A 17067-nucleotide genomic window follows, 5' to 3' on the forward strand; every position below is an offset into this window, starting at 1 on the left:
TCTAGGGTTATCTTTAATGCTGTCACATTTCTGCATCTGTGTAGTAATCCTGATCACCTGACTGAAGTGCGCCCCTAGTGGTCAGATTAATACATTGCAGTTAATGTTATCGTTACCTTACCTATCGTTAAGTTGGGTGACCAATGGAGTTGGCCGAGAAGGTTATTTATTGGTATGTATGTATGTATGTATGTATGTATGTATGTATGTATGTATGTATGTATGTATGTATGTATGTATGTATGTATTTTACCAACTTTTCGCAAAAACTACTGACCGAATTACATGAAATTTTCAGGGATGATGTTGCCATGGTGACGCTCTCTGCTCAGTGATGTTGCTACCTGACCTACCTCGTGAGCATCGATATGAGCTAACGGCTATCATGCTATCCATGCTAACTCAGTTACGCAAACAATTGTGGCGTTGGCGAAGGTCTGCGCTCTACTGAGTGTTCATTCTCGTTAGCTCATCTGTTGTTAGTTATTTGCTGTTCGTTTGCAAATTAATTTGCCTGCTCATCTTCTTATTTACTTCTTTATTTATTCACGCAACTGTTTATGTGCCGTCTCTATTTATTTGGTCATATGTGCCTTTATTTATTTATTAATAAAAAAATTGGGGGGGGAATTTATTTATTTTTTATTTATTTATTTATTTTTATTTGTCAAATAGGTGTTGTTGCTGGATCACTTCAAGTCGGAGAAAGTCAAACTTGTGTGGTTAATCAATCTCTCCACAGGATGGTGCCAAAGTCCAATTTGTGGAGTTTCTCACTCTGTCTACTGGTTGAAGGAAAAATCTAATTTGTGTAGTTATTCAGTCTCTCCACTCTGGATTTTGGAAATAAAAAACTCCATCCCAAGGGATAATGACTCCTTAAATGGTGGAAGAAAAATGTGTTGAGGTTTCCCTCCCTGGCTGTTGTAGAAAAATCCTCTTTGTCTGTATACCTGCAGACTCAATTCCATCTAAAGGGCTCATTTCAGCTGCTGGAAACATTGTTAAATGCTACTCCAGTTCAAGTGATCTCCTCTTGTTGCAAACTTCTGTCATGACTTCAGCAAACTACTGTCGGCTGTATGTATTGATTATGACTCTGTTGTGATTTTAATTTCCATTGTGATAATCCAAGCACGAACAGTGTTAAGGAACTTCCGAACATCCTTGAAAAGTTTGGACTTTTCCAGCATGTGACAAATTCCACACACAACAAGGGACACATTTTAGACTTGGTTATCTCCAAAAGTCTAAACAATTCTGAGGTTGTGGTGAAGGATGTTGCCGTTTCTGATCTTTCTTTGTTTCATTTAAAGTCACCCTCAATATTTTATGACAAAATAATGCAAAAAAAATGTAAATACATCAAATTTGGCATCAGTCTGCCTGCCACTTGCTATATATACTTAATGAGGTGGAGTGCGCTCACTTTTTAACTGTATTCATAATAACACAATGTCAACAGGACAAATTGCATTCAGTGAACAATAACAATTTTCATGAACAAAAACAAACAGTACAAGGATAAAATAAAAATAAATAAAAAGTTACATCTCACGCTCAGGATGTTGAGTTTATATAAATACATGAAGTAAAGATTTTTGCTGTTTATAATTGGTTTATCAGAGTGTTGAATTGAGAAACGAAAACATCTGAACCAGTTCTGAAACAAAACATGACTTTTTTTTAGTTTAGTTTTAGTTTTAAGTTTTATCTCCGAAGAAGGATTGCTTTTTAGCATACAATTGTCAAATAATCCAAACAGCACATTCTCCCCCCAAAAACGTTAAATAATTTTCAATATTAATATGAATGAATTCACGCCATTTCTATCTTTTATAAAAGTTTATTTAACAGGACAGATTTTCATGAATAACTTTAAAACATGTCTTTCGAACGAAATCATCCACAAATCTCTTCCCATCCTTCTTTCACGAACCCAAAACACGACGAGCACGCGCTCTGCGCCCCTCCTCCATCAGCTGATGACGGTTCACGCACGGGTGTGAAGCTCGCGCGCTCCCCTCGCAGGCAGGAAGTGCCTCCGGCCTGGAAGCTAGCTGGAACATGACGAGGAGAAGCGCTTGTACACAGCACAACAAACGTCTGACGGTAAAGTGTCCGTTTCAGAACATTAGATAAGACGAACGTTATGGAGAATACCGACAGTTCGAGGGGAGCGCGTTCGTCTTTTTCTCTCCTCGGGACGGACTCGGTGCTCCGCCGCTAATGCTAACCGTTAGCCTTGTGTTTACTATTGGCCAAAGTTGAGAGGGTTCAAGTTGTTGTTGTTGTTGTTGTTGTCCCGCACCAAGTGCATTGTAGGGGTGTTTACCGCCCTGATAGCGGTGGAGAGATTGTAATAACTTCACTGTTTGAAGCTTGCCACGGACCAAAACGAGCGTGTACCTTTTAATGCGAGTAAGCTTGTAAACATTCGGTTTGGGCTCCGAGCCAAACTCACGCGGAAACTCTTCAGCTTTACAAGAAATCCTCTATTTTACCATTTAAATGTGTTTGTTGTGCTTTCAACAGTTAATTCTGCATTTGGAAACACAAGTTATGAAAGTGGAACTGTCGCTTGATGTGAATTTACAGATTCAAAATTGAATCCTGACAGTATATAAGTAAATAAGTACAAGCTGGTGTTATTTCATACTTCTTTTTTTTTACACTTGTTAAAACATTGTGTGAAGAATAAATACAATGTTTTAAAATGACGTGACTGTTTATATCCAAAATGTCTGTTTTTTTTTTTAACCTAGTTTAGCAAACAAACACAGTTTAGTTTGATTCAAACCAGCTTTTGAACATCTGATCAGGAAGTAAAATGAATTTCTTGCTCATCTATTTACCAATTGAAGGCAAAAAATTCACAAAACCCAAATGAAAAAATAATGATGTTGAATAACATTAGAATGATGTGATTTCTTAGAAAAGCGCACAGAGAAATGGAGAGTGGCAGAGGAGAGCAGCCATGGGGGAAGCTGGTCAAAGTGAACTCCAATGAAACGGTGCTGCTCTCCAGCAGGGAGTGCACGGTGGGCAGAAAGAAAGGTGAGGCTGCTTTCTGTGTCTGTGTGTTATGGAATGAACAACAACGATTTGTCCCTGCCTATGTTAAAAAAAAAAAAAAAAAAAAAAAAAAAAAATGAAACGTGGTTAACATTTTTTCCCCCTGCTTTAAGTGGCTCAGACTGTGGCGATGCCTATTAACAAAAGACAATCCTGTCACCAGCGCAGACATTGCTGTCAGTGTCTGGAGCCTTTAAAAGCTCCCCCTTGAAAACACAAAGCCTTTCTTAGTGCTCCAAACTTAGACAGCCCCCTGTGACGAGAACAAAAGACTTCCATTGAGAACATGTGGGCAGAATATTAAGTAGATTTTTTTTTTTTGTATGGGTTTTGGTTAAGAAAAGGTTAGGGCTATATTTCCCCCCTGTGTCTGCTTTGTTACCGTGAGCTTTTGGGGTTGGCTACTCTGCAGCTTTAAGCTCTAAGCCTTAATTGGTTTGCTTATGTCTGGAAAGATTTTGAAATGTCAATGCAACACAGTTTCAGTTTGACATTAAAGCTTTTTATTTTTTACTTTGTTAAAAAAAAATTGATTTCCACATTTTTTTAGAAACAGATTTAAGTTTTCCTGTGATCGTATTAAAATTGTTAAACTTTCAACCATATTCTTTATTTATTACACAGGAACTGAAATATGTCCAGCCTTTTGTTTCACTTCTCAACATTTAACTCATAACTCAAGAAAATCACAAGTAATACCAGATAATTTATTCTCATTGTTCAACCATAATTCATAACTCACAAATAAATATTATTTAAACGCTTCAAGCTTTTTTTTTTGTTTATATGTTAGAGTATTTTATACTCAAGTCGCTTTTCAATGATAGTCAAATTCTTTGAGTTGCCAGCCACAACATTAGGAACTGTGCAAAAAAAAATCTCTTACTTTTTGTGTGTGGTATTTTCATCATTGATACTTGTTGCAGCTTGTTGAATCTTTGCCATGAGAAATGAATGCAGTTTGCACATTTTTTTCAGTAGATTCTTTAGAAATGATTTAAAAAAAATTTTATTTTAATTTTTATACTGTTTCATTGTTTTTCTTTCCTTTCAGGATGTTATCTGTCCTTTCCAGCCTGTAAACTGGTTTCAGGGGAGCACTGCAAGATTGTGAACGATGAATGTTCAGGGCAGGTGTTCCTGGAAGACATGAGGTAATGTGTGTCCTGTAACTGCAATATTTCAATGATTACATACTTTTCTTTCTGAAATATCTGTGTGGAAGTAGTAATCTGGAAAATAAACCTTTAATTAGTTTGTGGAAAAACATTTTGAAAATGTGTATAAGATTTCATTGATTGTTTTGTGTGTAGCACTAATGGCACGGTGATCAACATGTCCAAAATGGTCAAGAAGCAAACTCACATGCTGCAAAGCGGCGACGTGATCTACTTTGTGTACAGGAAAAGTGAGCCTGACAAAAGTAAGTTGTTTACATTGTGACCCATAAGAACATTGTGGACATGTCAATATGAGAAGAAATGATTGTTTTACTTTTCTTTTTTTTTTTTCTTTTTTTGTCACTCTGTAGACATCGCTTATGTTTTCCACTCAATCAAAGGGCAGGAAGCTGCATCACAACACATCAGTGGTAAGCAGTGGAAGGATCCGACCACAACTTGAACGTTTACACACTTTTATGTATTAATTATTGCTTCATTACTAACCTCTATATCTTCCTGTATATAAACCTAACACACTGAAGACACGGAGAGGTCGGCCTACCGTCCTCTTTCTTTTCCCGAGTCAGAGCTGTCCCTGTCTGTGGAGCCTGTCGTGCTCCCAAAGGCTCCTCTGGTTTCATCTCAGGAGGAAGCTCAGCCCTCCACCTCCACCTCACGCTTCTGTATCCCGATCCCCTCCTCTGCTGCCTCCGGTAGGTTTTCTCCTCACACACATTCAAACAGGTCAATCCTCTTGAGATGATCTCAAGACAGTGGAAGATAATTCATAACTAATCAAAGTGACACCTGCTGTGCAACCAACTAACAGTTTGCATATTCCCAAGGAGGTAAAGAGATGGACAATGTCCTTGTTCTCCGTGTGCTTCCACACCAAGCTATTTCTCTGTATGTAAATGCTACTGAAACAAATTTAACGAAATCCACCTCGTCCAGCGTAGCAGCTAATAAAGTTATAAAACTGTTGAGTCTTTACTAAGTTAACCAGTACAGTGAAACTACAAAAGGCATGAGACAGACAGTCACAGTGTAATCGTCACCAGTTATACTCTAAAACACGTGTTTTTGGACTGTGAGGAAACCAATGTACCTGGAGAAAATCCCTGCACCCACAGGGAGAGCATGCAGACTCCCTCATTGCAAGTATCCTGTCCACTGCACAGCCCCATCCTAAATACCCTCATATAAAAAAAAAAAAAACAACAGCAGGAATTGTTTTTTTTCCTGGATATGATATCTTGTGACATTATATTTCAGCTGCGCATGAAAGCAAAAACATATCACACCTCACTTAAGCGCATTATTTGTCCCAATCTGTTGTTTCTCCATCTTGGCAGGCCAACTTGAAGATGGTGGCGACCCACAAGAAGAGGACACAGACGGCCTGGAGCCACAAAGCAAGAAGAGAAAAACTGATGATGGTTAGTTGAATTCCTTGTATTCTAATATTAGATTTTTCCTTTTCTCAGAGCTCCTAGAAACTGTCAACATCACAGTGTTTTATACTCAATAACTGTTTTCACAGGTAAAGATTACGATTTGAGCTCACCACACACCTCCTCTGCAGAAGCAGCTGCTTCCACTAAGAGACGTATTGGGAGTCTTTCATCCAAACCAGCAGCGGAGGGAACAAAAGCAGACAAGATGGAGGAATCTCTGACCTGCGTTATCTGCCAGGATCTGCTGCATGACTGTGTCAGGTAAGAATTTAAGGAGCTGTAACCACTGTGCAAATGTCAGGCAAGAAGTTTAACCTGTTATTAAGGCAATGCAATACACTTAATGTGGCATGTTTTTGTCTTTTTTATTTAATTTTTTTTTTATTTTGCTTCAGCCTGCAGCCTTGCATGCATGTCTTCTGTGCAGCCTGTTATTCGGGCTGGATGGAGCGTTCTTCTCTTTGTCCCACCTGCCGCTGCCCTGTCGAAAGAATTCGTAAGAACCACGTCCTCAACAACCTGGTGGAAGCTTACCTCCTCCAGCACCCAGGTTTGAACCCGTGTAGACTAATCTAACTGGATCGGGACATTATTCATTATCCTAGTGGGATCCAGTTAAAAATTAAGGATGTGACTCTTTCCGTTCCTCAGAAAAGTGTCGCAGTGAGGAGGACCTGAAGAGCCTGGACAGCCGTAACAAGATAACACAGGACATGTTGCAGCCAAAAGTGGAGCGCTCTTTCTCTGATGAGGACGGAAGTTCAGATTATCTGTTTGAGATCTCTGACAATGACAGTGACTCATCAGACATCAGGTAAGACCATAAATAATTACCACATTGGTACAAATATAAGATGGACTTAAAATGAGGTCGCCTTCTGTTCAAAATGTAATATTCAATTCAGTTTTATTTCAATAGCGCCAAATACAAATTTCAAAGCACTTTACAGAGAAAAACCCAACTATTCCACATGAGTAAGCATAAGCAATGTTGGAAAGGGAAAATTCCCTCTTAACAGGAAGAAATCTGCAGAACCAGACTCAGAGGTGGAGACTATCTGCTGTTCTGGTTGAGGTTATAATAGAAAGGAAGAAAAGGATAAAAGAGAGATATAAAGACAAATCCACTCGCGGCAGACGGATCGGAGGAGGAGGCTTAGACCAAGAACTTCCAGTTGGCTCTGTGTTGAGATTATAGTCATTTCCCATAGTAATTGTTTGGTTTTGCAAAAGTGTAGAAATCTTTATCACATATACTCTGCGCCATAACAAAGACAAACAAAAACTTTAGAGGTTCCATATTATACAGTTTTCCCAAAATTTCATGTAGGTGTCAAGAGATCCAACAACATTGTATTCAGTGTGTATTGCCCCAAATCCAGCCTTAGTCCTGAAGGCTGGTCCAGCCACCTGGGACAGTCTAAAAGTCCCTCTGGTGAGCTCGACCGAGAACAGGCTGTTTCTGGGTCTGTACAATGAGCTATGTCTGCAACTTTCCAGCATCATGCGCTAATGTTTGCAGCGGATTTATCGCTATGGATCATAGGAACGGTGTCATTCTACCGTACCAGTTTGAACCAGAATCTGAGCCAGAGGAAAAGGCTCCTGAAGACGTTCAGACCCTGCGGCTGCCGCAGGATGTTTCAAAATGGTTAGTTAAAAAAGACTGTGTGTCTGAAAAGTTTGGTCGTATGTGCTGTAACAGTTACTACCAAGTAGCTAAAGCAATCTCCGGCTCATTGTAAGGGGAACTGATAAAATAGACTAGACATACTCAGATCTTCTAAAAACTGGAGCAAGCAAGTGAGCGAGATGACAAGACTTTCTTCACTTCTAGGGCCTCATACACAGGCTATGGGGACACACATTCTGTTAGAAAACCATTATTAAATAATTTTTGCATAACATGGGACCTTTTTAAAGTTTGAAATTGGGCTGAATGTGGCCCCTGAAATAAAATGTGTTTGACACCCCTTGATGTAGTCTGTATATAAGACTGTATGTAAAAGGGAAAAGAAAAATCTGTAAAAACCACCAAGGTAAACAAGAGCAATCAGAGATTTCTGACTTCCACTAAGGGTCGACATGGACACAGGGGGATGACACACATTCCACTTCCACATCAACCACCTTTATTCATTTATTTAGTTTGAGGATCGCATGATTTAATTTCATAATTTGAAAGGACACAAGATATGACAATATTGTTACCTTCTTCCATGTTACCATCCGATCCGTAGTTCAGAAGCCTGGCTGATTACGTAGTTTCACTTGCTAACTTATGGCTCGTGTCTGCTGGTACCAAAATCGGCCCGACAGATCCTGATGTTGGATGGAGGGAGGAGGGGAGACGCTGGTGGTTGTAGAATTGTGGCAGTTATTTCTCATTCAGTACACACTGGACTGACACCGGTCATTCACACACCTGCAGTATAGATCCAGAGTGCAACAGGACAACAACAAACTACACTTCCCAAAACCAAAACATATGTCTCCAGTTTCTACAATGCACTTGTCATTTAGGTCGCCCTTTTTAACGAGATGTTGCATCTCAAGGGGCTTTCCTTACAATAAATTCAAATTCATTTAAAGTGACAGGCTGAGCATGTGACAAGATATAACAAAATTTAAAAAAAAATTTCACCACCAAAATTTTATTTCTTTTTTTGATCAAAAGGCTGTGTACCAATTTCCATGAAGATCAGCTCCTCAGTTTTTGAGATATCTTGTTAACAGACAGAGAGACAAAATAAACGCTGGTGAATTTATAGCCTCCTTGGCCGAGGTAACGAAGAGGTGGCTCTTGTATGGAGTAGATCTCCTCCACAGGTTGATTCACCGTTTGTGTTGCTTGTCTCCAGTCAGCCTCTGGTGATGTGCAGACAGTGTCCCGGCTACAGGAGGGAAGTCAGCCAGGTGCTGTTTGCTACCAGTTCAACCTTCTGGATCCCAGGTCTGCCGCCTCCTCCCTCCGTCCCTCCACCCCAACCTCCTTCTCCCAAAGCCACCGAGGAAGGAGCTGCCAAGGCCTTGGGGGAGCAGCCATCCACATCCTCCAATGTTCCCTCAGGTGACTATACAGGTACTTCTCAAAAAATTTGCATATTGTGATAAAGTTCATTATTTTCCATAATGTAATGATAAAAATTAGACTTTCATATATTTTAGATTCATTACACACAACTGAAGTAGTTCAAGCCTTTTATTGATTTAATATAGATGATTTTGGCAAAAAAGTAAAGAAAAACCAAAAATCCCCATCTCAAAAAATTTGCATATTTCATCTGACCAACAAAAGAAAAGTGTTTTTAATACAAAAAAAAGTCAATCTTCAAATAATTATGTTCAGTTATGCATTCAATACTTGGTCGGGAATCCTTTTGCAGAAATGACTGCTTCAATGCGGCGTGGCATGGAGTCAATCAGCCGGTGGCACTGCTCAGGTGTTCTTGGAGGCCCAGGATGCTTTGATAGCGGCCTTAAGCTCATCCACAGTGTTGGGTCTGGTGTCTCTCAACTTCCTCTTCACAATATCCCACATATTCTCAATGGGGTTCAGGTCAGGAGAGTTGGCGGGCCAATGGAGCACAGTAATACCATGGTCAGTAAACCATTTGCCAGTGGTTTTGGCACTGTGAGCAGGTGCCAGGTCATGCTGAAAAAGGAAATCTTCATCTCCATAAAGCTTTTCAGCAGATGGAAGCATGAAGTGCTCCAAAATCTCCTGATAGCTAGCTGCATTGACCCTGCCCTTGATAAAACAAAGTGGACCAACACCAGCAGCTGACATGGCACCCCAGACCATCACTGACTGTGGGTACTTGACACTGGACTTCAGGCATCTTGGCATGTCCTTCTCCCCAGTCTTCCTCCAGACTCTGGAACCTTTATTTCCGAATGACATGCAAAATTTGCTTTCATCCGAAAAAAGTACTTTGGACCACTGAGCAACAGTCCAGTGCTGCTTCTCTGTAGCCCAGGTCAGGCGCTTCTGCCGCTGTTTCTTGTTCAAAAGTGGCTTGACCTGGGGAATGCGGCACCTGTAGCCCATTTCCTGCACACGCCTGTGCACGGTGGCTCTGGATGTTTCCACTCCAGACTCAGTCCACTGCTTCCGCAGGTCCCCCAAGGTCTGGAATCAGTCCTTCTCCACAATCTTCCTCAGGGTCCGGTCACCTCTACTGGTTGTGCAGCGTTTTCTGCCACACTTTTCTCTTCCCACAGACTTCCCACTGAGGTGCCTTGATACAGCACTCTGGGAACAGCCTATTCGCTCAGAAATTTCTTTTTGTGTCTTACCCTCTTGCTTGAGGGTGTCAATGATGGCCTTCTGGACAGCAGTCAGGTCGGCAGTCTTACCCATGATTGCGGTTTTGAGTAATGAAACAGCTGGGAGGTTTTAAAAGCCTCAGGAATCTTTTGCAGGTGTTTAGAGTTAATTCGTTCATTCAAGGGTGGGTGCGGTGCTCCAGATGATTAGGTTAATATCTCATTTAGAGTACCTTTTCATGATATGCTAATTTTTTGAGATGGGGATTTTTGGTTTTTCTTTACTTTTTTGCCAAAATCATCTATATTAAATCAATAAAAGGCTTGAACTACTTCAGTTGTGTGTAATGAATCTAACATATATGAAAGTCTAATTTTTATCATTACATTATGGAAAATAATGAACTTTATCACAATATGCTAATTTTTTGAGAAGTACCTGTACATGCAATGCTTTACTCTCATGTGAGATGACAGGAAAGCTGTCGTAGCTTAGAAATGTGTAGCATGAACCAAAGACAATGTTTAACTTTACTTTTCATAAATGCTGAGTCTTCAAGTCCAGTAGATGGCAGTGAAGTTCAATGGTGTAAACAGGCAAAAATCTCCCTGATCTCACAATTTTCATTGTCAAGTAGGAGCAGCCTTCATCCAGGCACAAGTGCATGTGTCATAGTTGTGATATTATGGGATGTATTCAGCCACAGTTTTTCAGATTTGAGCTTTTACAAAGTCTTTGCTTTCCTTTAGCACTTTAACCTGCTCTTTTATGACGTTGGTTTATCATAAAGGATAGTGAGCACAGATCATACCTGTGCGATGCACAGAAGAGCCACTTCATCTTTTGCCTTCAACACTCTGCCTGCAGCTCCCCAGGAGTACTGCTGCCCCCCTCAGGGCTACCATCTCATCTGCACCTGCTGCCTCCAGCCGATGCCGGACAGACCAGACGAGCCAAACAACCAGCAGCTCATTGCTCAACAATGTGAGTGGTCCGCCCCCGACACATGCTGTTGGTGCCTCTGCAGAAATGAGTGTCTGTTAAAGTAGTTCATATATGTTCTGTGATACGGTGAAAGTAATAACATTTGTTTGGCACAGTCTTAAATATGCAGCCCGACTACATGATGTGTTTTGTTTTGGCAGGTGTGCTGTGCCAGCGACCTTTCTGTCACATGTACTGGGGCTGCCAGAGAATCGGCTGTCAAGGCTGTCTGGCTCAATTCCGTGGTACGTATCCGTTTTAGTGAAACGGCCCCAGGGGATGTCTGCTTGTCGCAAACTGTCGTAAACAACCATGCAATTTTTATATGTTTGGCCGATTCCTCAGTAGTGCCCACATCCAACATCATTATTTTGCTGGTTCAGTAACTCTGTAATTAATCTCTGCTGGTTGTTCATTGTTGTTTTAAGCAGTTTTCTTTTTCTCTTCAGACCTCAATCTGATGGACAAATGCCTGGATGGTGCGCTGAACAGCAATAACTACGAGTCAGACGTCCTCCAAGTAAGATCAAAATAATGTCTAATATTGTATAAATGGATGACAAACTGAACTTTCACGTTGGCCTGACACAGAAACCTGTAAGAGTTTTCCACACAGTCCTGTAAATATGTCTGAATGTGTTGTGTATTACCTTCCCCTCCACCAGAACTACCTTTCCTCCAGGGGGAAGACGTGGAAAGACCTGCTCCACGAGTCTTTGCAGGGATTACAGCAGGGGGACTACACTCTGACAGGTGAGCTCTCCCATCGATCTCCAAGGCACCGCGTCCCTCCAGTGCTGAATTTCACTGCACATACAGTGCTGTGCAAAACATCCAGGGAAGATTGACACTGTTAGAAAACAGGAAGGCTTTAAAAGATATGTGTTTAAAGTGAATGAACAGAAGTGGAATCAGGATTGAATGCGACCACCCTTTCCTCTGAAAACAACATCAATTCTTCTTGGCCGATGAAGACAAACCGTCTTACTAAGTCCTTCAGCCTTCAGGCTGCTGAGGCTCCAAAGCTGTTGCAGCAGACAGATTCAGTATTTTGCTTGTGTGTGCTCTTGTACTTTCTTTTGAACATCCTGATTATGCCTCTGTAGGCAGACTCAAACTCTACTGTCTCTTCATAGAATCCCAAACAGATATTAAGATCAGGAGTCTGTGGGAGTCTGACTGTTACAGAACTATTAATTTCTAAGAAAATACCATTTTGTTCCAAACAGAAAACAAGCTTTTTCTCGTGGGGAAAATAAACATTCAGCTCCCAGCTGCTAAAGTTTAGTTTTAACTAGCTGCTCAAAGGTTTTAAAATGCTTTGGATGGCAGCGAGGATGATTTGTTTAGAGGTAGGAGAACAGTCTGCGGGTGACAGAGACTGTAGACTGAAGAGAAAACTGCAAAACATCTTGGAAATGTGGATGTCAAGCTTGTATTATCAGTGTTAACAGATGTTCAATTCCATGTGCTGTTATTATCTGTAATCTAAACAATACGTTTAATGTCTTCATGAAAACAATAGTTGGTCTGTAAAACCCTTTTCCAAATGAAACCCTCGTGTGGGGAAAAAAGGTGGTTTGTCATTTATTCAGGGATATTTTTCATATGTATATAAGATATAGGCATTATTATAGTGATTACTGTCCTCTGTGGCACATGTTCTCTTGTTGAATACCGTTCACCCTGAGTGTTTCCTCCAATGAAAGGTGAGAGAGTGAATGATGCTCAGTCTCGTCTGAACTTCCTCTCTCTCAGATCGTCGTATCTCTGCGAGCACCATCCTGTGCTTCTGCTGCGGCCTGAGAGCTTTCAGGGAGCTGGCATACAAGTACAGACAGAACATCCGTCCGTCTGAACTCCCAGGTCAGAAAGAGCCGCGGATGTTTTTATTCACGTGCCCGTGTGCTTTTCTAAAGCTCTGCTCTTCTGTCCTCAGCTGCTGTAACCTCACGTCCAGACTGCTACTGGGGACGTAACTGTCGTACGCAGGTGAAGGCCCACCATGCCATGTGAGTCATCAATGAATACTGGATATAAACCCATTGCCCTACTGCGGCGCAGATAGCTGCTCTCTAGTGGTTGTATGCTGAAACTGCAGATTATACACATAATTTCTTTGTCCAACATTTCTGTAATTTAGAACTATTTGTATCAACTGAGTCATTTCAGTCTCCACACATCAGTAGTGATAATATTATTAATAAATGTATTTGTATACCACTTTTCTAAACTCTCACAAGTGCTTTACAATAAAACTGCAATGAAAATTTACAACAATAAAATACAGAGCATACAATTACATACAGATAGAAGAAATAAAAACGAGAGAACGTCAGTTTATAAAAGCCAATCGATAGAAATGAGTTTTAAGACCTGATGCCGAGTTTGTCTGTCTGAGATCGTCTGGCAGGGAGTTCCAGAGCCGGGGGGTCGAGAGTGTAAAGCCCCCGTCGCCTTTGGTAATATGTAATATATGGTTACCAAGCCTGGTCTGTACAATGTGCAACATCAGCTGTTGTCCCTGTTATTTATTGTTGATGCTTTTTAGACAGGAGATTAGAAAAGCATGAAAGCAATTAGATGTCATGCGTTCTACCTCTTTAGTAATGAGATATTTGTACACGTGTTTTAAAATATCACACAAAATCATTTCCTAATGTTGGCTGTCAGTGTACAGCAGGGGTGTCAAACATAAGGTCCGTGGTCCAAAACCGTCTCCGCACCGACCCGCCAAACCACCAAACAAATCAAATGATTTATTTTATTTATTTATTTATTTTTAATCTTACATTTTTTTTCTTCAAAAAAACCCTTTAAACTAATTTCCTAAGAGTTGCGACTCAACGCGACATTGAGGCCTGAGCTGCTGCTATGAAAGCTGGAAAAGTAGCATCAAGTTTGAAAAAACATGCATAAGTTTTGTGGACATTTCACTGTATTTCCCACCAGAAGGTTTCATTGAAGTTGGCTTTATGTTGAGATTGTAGTCATTTTCACTAGTAATTGTTTGGTTTTACAAAAATATATACATTTTCATCACATAAACTCTGCACCACAACAAAGACAAACTTTAAAATTTACATTTTACTGGTCCAACCACTGTGGGACTGAAACATAAATCTCATTTAAATTGACACGATCACACTTTTGGAGCTATGATTAAGCTGTAAAATATTCACACCTGAGACAAACATGACAGTAATATGTGGTGTCAAAGCTGTCATGTAAACAGTCCAGTCTGAGTAGGTTGAATCAGTACGATTGAATTAAGGGCATATCAGAGTTCTGGTCTCGGGTTCCCAGACAGTCACTGTCACTGTTCAAAGCATCATGGGATTGATCCTCTGACTCACACATCAATCTGACCTCTGTGTTGATGGAAACACTGTTTCTCAGCGAAGTGGTGTTTTCCTCAATCTTACCACTAGAAGGAGCTGTTGTTTAAACTATTTGCACAGGGTGGTTGGTGTCATGTCATCTCTCTTTGGCTTTGACTTCTATAAAAGATTTTCTCTTTATTTCACTTTTAGGAAATTCAACCACATATGTGAGCAAACCCGTTTCAAGAGCTGAAGGAACAACGGGGTCCGTGTCCCTCCATCGCCGCACATCTGCATGTAGGAGACAAAAGTCCTTGTGGTGGTTTCATTTGTGTCCATTCTGCCTTATGCAATAAATTACAATCAGTGTGGGTTTTCCTGTTGTGGCCAGGGCTTGTACCTTGATGCAGGGCTGTGTGAAGTAAAGCTATGCACTTACAGAACGACACTCACGCTCTAGGGGAGTGTCCAGCTGCTTCCTCCAAGCTGAGACTCGGCTGGGAAGTAAACGCCAGCCTCTGTTCAAACTGGAATCAACATTGTTGCTTGTGCATTTGTATTATTCTTTTATATAAGTTATGGCTTTTTTTTTTGTTTTTGTTTCTTGAAAGTGAAAAAGTTGAGTTACTGTCCCCAAGCATGCATGTGTACTTGTGTCCTCTTGACTTGGTGATTGAAGAGCTTCCTGTTTCCAACACAAAGAATGCGTCTATTGAATATCGTCCCGTGTGACAGTGAAGGCATCACGACGAGCCGCTCCGCCGCTCCAAACCACCAACTTCCAATAACCTTGGCTCGTGTAGTTCTAACGTTGTGTCGTTGAGCTCACGGTCAGTCTATCAGGAGCAGTAGTCAGGCTGATACACAAGCTGCTGCCCACATCCAAACCACTAACCAGAGCGTTGTGCTGGTCGCCCCGGGGCATTTCACCCAGTTCCCAGGCCAGGGCAAAAAGCCATGTCAAAGCCCCCTCATGCACGTACGAGGGTAGATTTGTAATCCCATGTGATATTTGTGTAGGATTTCGTGTCTGTGGGAAGGGGATCAATGTGTGGTAACGCCGTCGGAGGGCACAGGGGCCTCCGTTGTGTGCTTTGCTCTGGATAATCATCTCCAAGGTGATTAAAGTAGTATAGAAGGAGCGTGTTCTCGGAGCCTTGTAGTCGGGCGCTAATCTGATGAAATGCACAGTTACTCTACATGGACGGCGCTGCAGGCACCCGGTAACCACCTCGTGTTGCAAGAAGTGCAAGTTTAAAAAAGGGAGAAGTTTTATAATGATTCCAGCATATTATGTGGAAGAAATGTGCTCAAAAACAACAAGTCGCCTTTTTGTTCTTTATTATTATTTCTTACTCCACTCAGAGTTTATTACCAGCTGCAGTCATTCTGGGTTTAATCCTTTCTTAATCAGATTAAGATATCCTGTTTTTTCCCCCCAGTATTACATCTTATGTTTCATTTACAAATCAGTGTTTTAAATCTCTTGTTATTTGATGAGTGTCTAGTTCGATGTCCACTGGTTCCTCAGGTACATACCTCTGCTGGTTTTAGCAGTTTAAAAGGTAGTTTAGTCATTTCGATGGTTAGAGAATAAGTTAGTCATAATATACAAGTTACACAACAGTTTGAATAATTCCAATTACCTCTTGTTAGTGTCAGTTATTCAAACTTACACATCAAATATTGATGACGTCTTCCGTAAAAACAACGGACAAATCATCCCTGTTTTAGTCCAAATCAACTATTGGCATGTTGGTTCTCAGAGGCCTTATATGTATGGAAATGTGGGAATGACATAGTATTTTCTTATTTTCACTGTTTTTGGTGTGAAGAATAGAGAATTAGATTTAAAAACATCCAGTTCACTTTATGTGCATTCACTTGGTTAAACACTGGTCGTATTTTTAATATTTTAGTATTTCAGATGGTTAAGAAAAATCCCCTTTTGAATATTTTACAAGTTTTGAAGATTTTGCACATTTTCTTTCATTTATTTTTTATTTTTTTTTAATCTTGAAGATTATTTGATCTCCAGTGTTTGGGAAGTGGTCTGATTATAATCACATGAAGAGTTTCTTTCTAGAATTAGACGTCAATGACGGGAAGAAGGAAAATGAGTAATCTATTAGTAACCCGTGCCACATGAACGTGGGTAGTTTGCCTGGTTTTGGGTGGTGTTTATGAATGGGCTCCTTCCTGAGTTGATTTATGGTGTTAGCGAGGTGGTTTTACTTATCTTTTTTTTTTTACCTTCTCATTCATGGTGGGTCCACATTGGCATTCCTCAGCAGCTCAGAACAAGCCCAGGGTTTCATTCTACCCTACAGGAGATCTGGGCACCCCAAGCCAACAACAGTCTCAAGCCGCCCCAATCAGGAATTGGTATTAGAGGCTTTGGAAGGAGTGCTTTTTTTTTTTTTGGCATTCTCCCTGTGGGAAGGAGTGTGTGCACGCGTGTGTTGTTATGTTGTACACTAAGGCAAATATTTACTCACTTTGTATGCAAACGTGTGGACCAAGCTGCCCAGCAGGTCTCGTTCTACCTCATCGCGGCTCTTGGGAATATGGGCTGATCAGTCGGAAAAGACTCGCCGGCGGCCGGAAACTTTGTATGCAATGCACTAATTTTCCACATTCGGTGTAGATTATAATCAAAACGTGTAGTCGAATCACTATCGGGTAGCACCAGGCACATGCAGATCTGGTTGTTGGGTCAACTTTGACAAAGGTGTTTAAAAAAAAAAAAAAAAAAAAAAGATTGTTGTATTAGCAATGCTACAATTGTCTGTTTG

At 40.7% G+C, this 17067-nt stretch overlaps 1 protein-coding gene across 9 annotated transcripts; it reads left to right on the forward strand.

Moving 5' to 3' along the window:
• The first annotated feature begins 1980 nt into the window (after window positions 1-1980).
• Window positions 1981-17048, forward strand: chfr (checkpoint with forkhead and ring finger domains, E3 ubiquitin protein ligase). Of its 9 annotated transcripts, none has more exons than XM_080467981.1 (19): window positions 1981-2112; window positions 2936-3057; window positions 4130-4229; window positions 4389-4498; window positions 4607-4666; window positions 4781-4951; window positions 5594-5677; window positions 5782-5956; window positions 6091-6245; window positions 6347-6509; window positions 7218-7346; window positions 8557-8777; window positions 10833-10949; window positions 11111-11194; window positions 11399-11469; window positions 11615-11702; window positions 12708-12815; window positions 12889-12961; window positions 14483-17048. In XM_080467981.1, the coding sequence occupies exons 2-19, from the start codon at window positions 2952-2954 to the stop codon at window positions 14523-14525; spliced, it is 2058 nt and encodes a 685-aa protein (XP_080324107.1). In that variant the 5' UTR covers window positions 1981-2112; window positions 2936-2951; the 3' UTR covers window positions 14526-17048. The 9 variants fall into 9 exon arrangements, with proteins under 9 accessions (XP_080324107.1, XP_080324108.1, XP_080324113.1 ...); XM_080467982.1 differs by having other exon boundaries at window positions 8557-8765; XM_080467987.1 differs by lacking the exon at window positions 7218-7346 and having other exon boundaries at window positions 8557-8765; window positions 14483-14569; window positions 16564-17048.
• Window positions 17049-17067: the final 19 nt, after the last annotated feature.

The sequence above is a fragment of the Lipophrys pholis genome (genome assembly GCF_963383615.2).
Source record: "Lipophrys pholis genome assembly, chromosome: 7".
NCBI lineage: Eukaryota > Metazoa > Chordata > Actinopteri > Blenniiformes > Blenniidae > Lipophrys > Lipophrys pholis.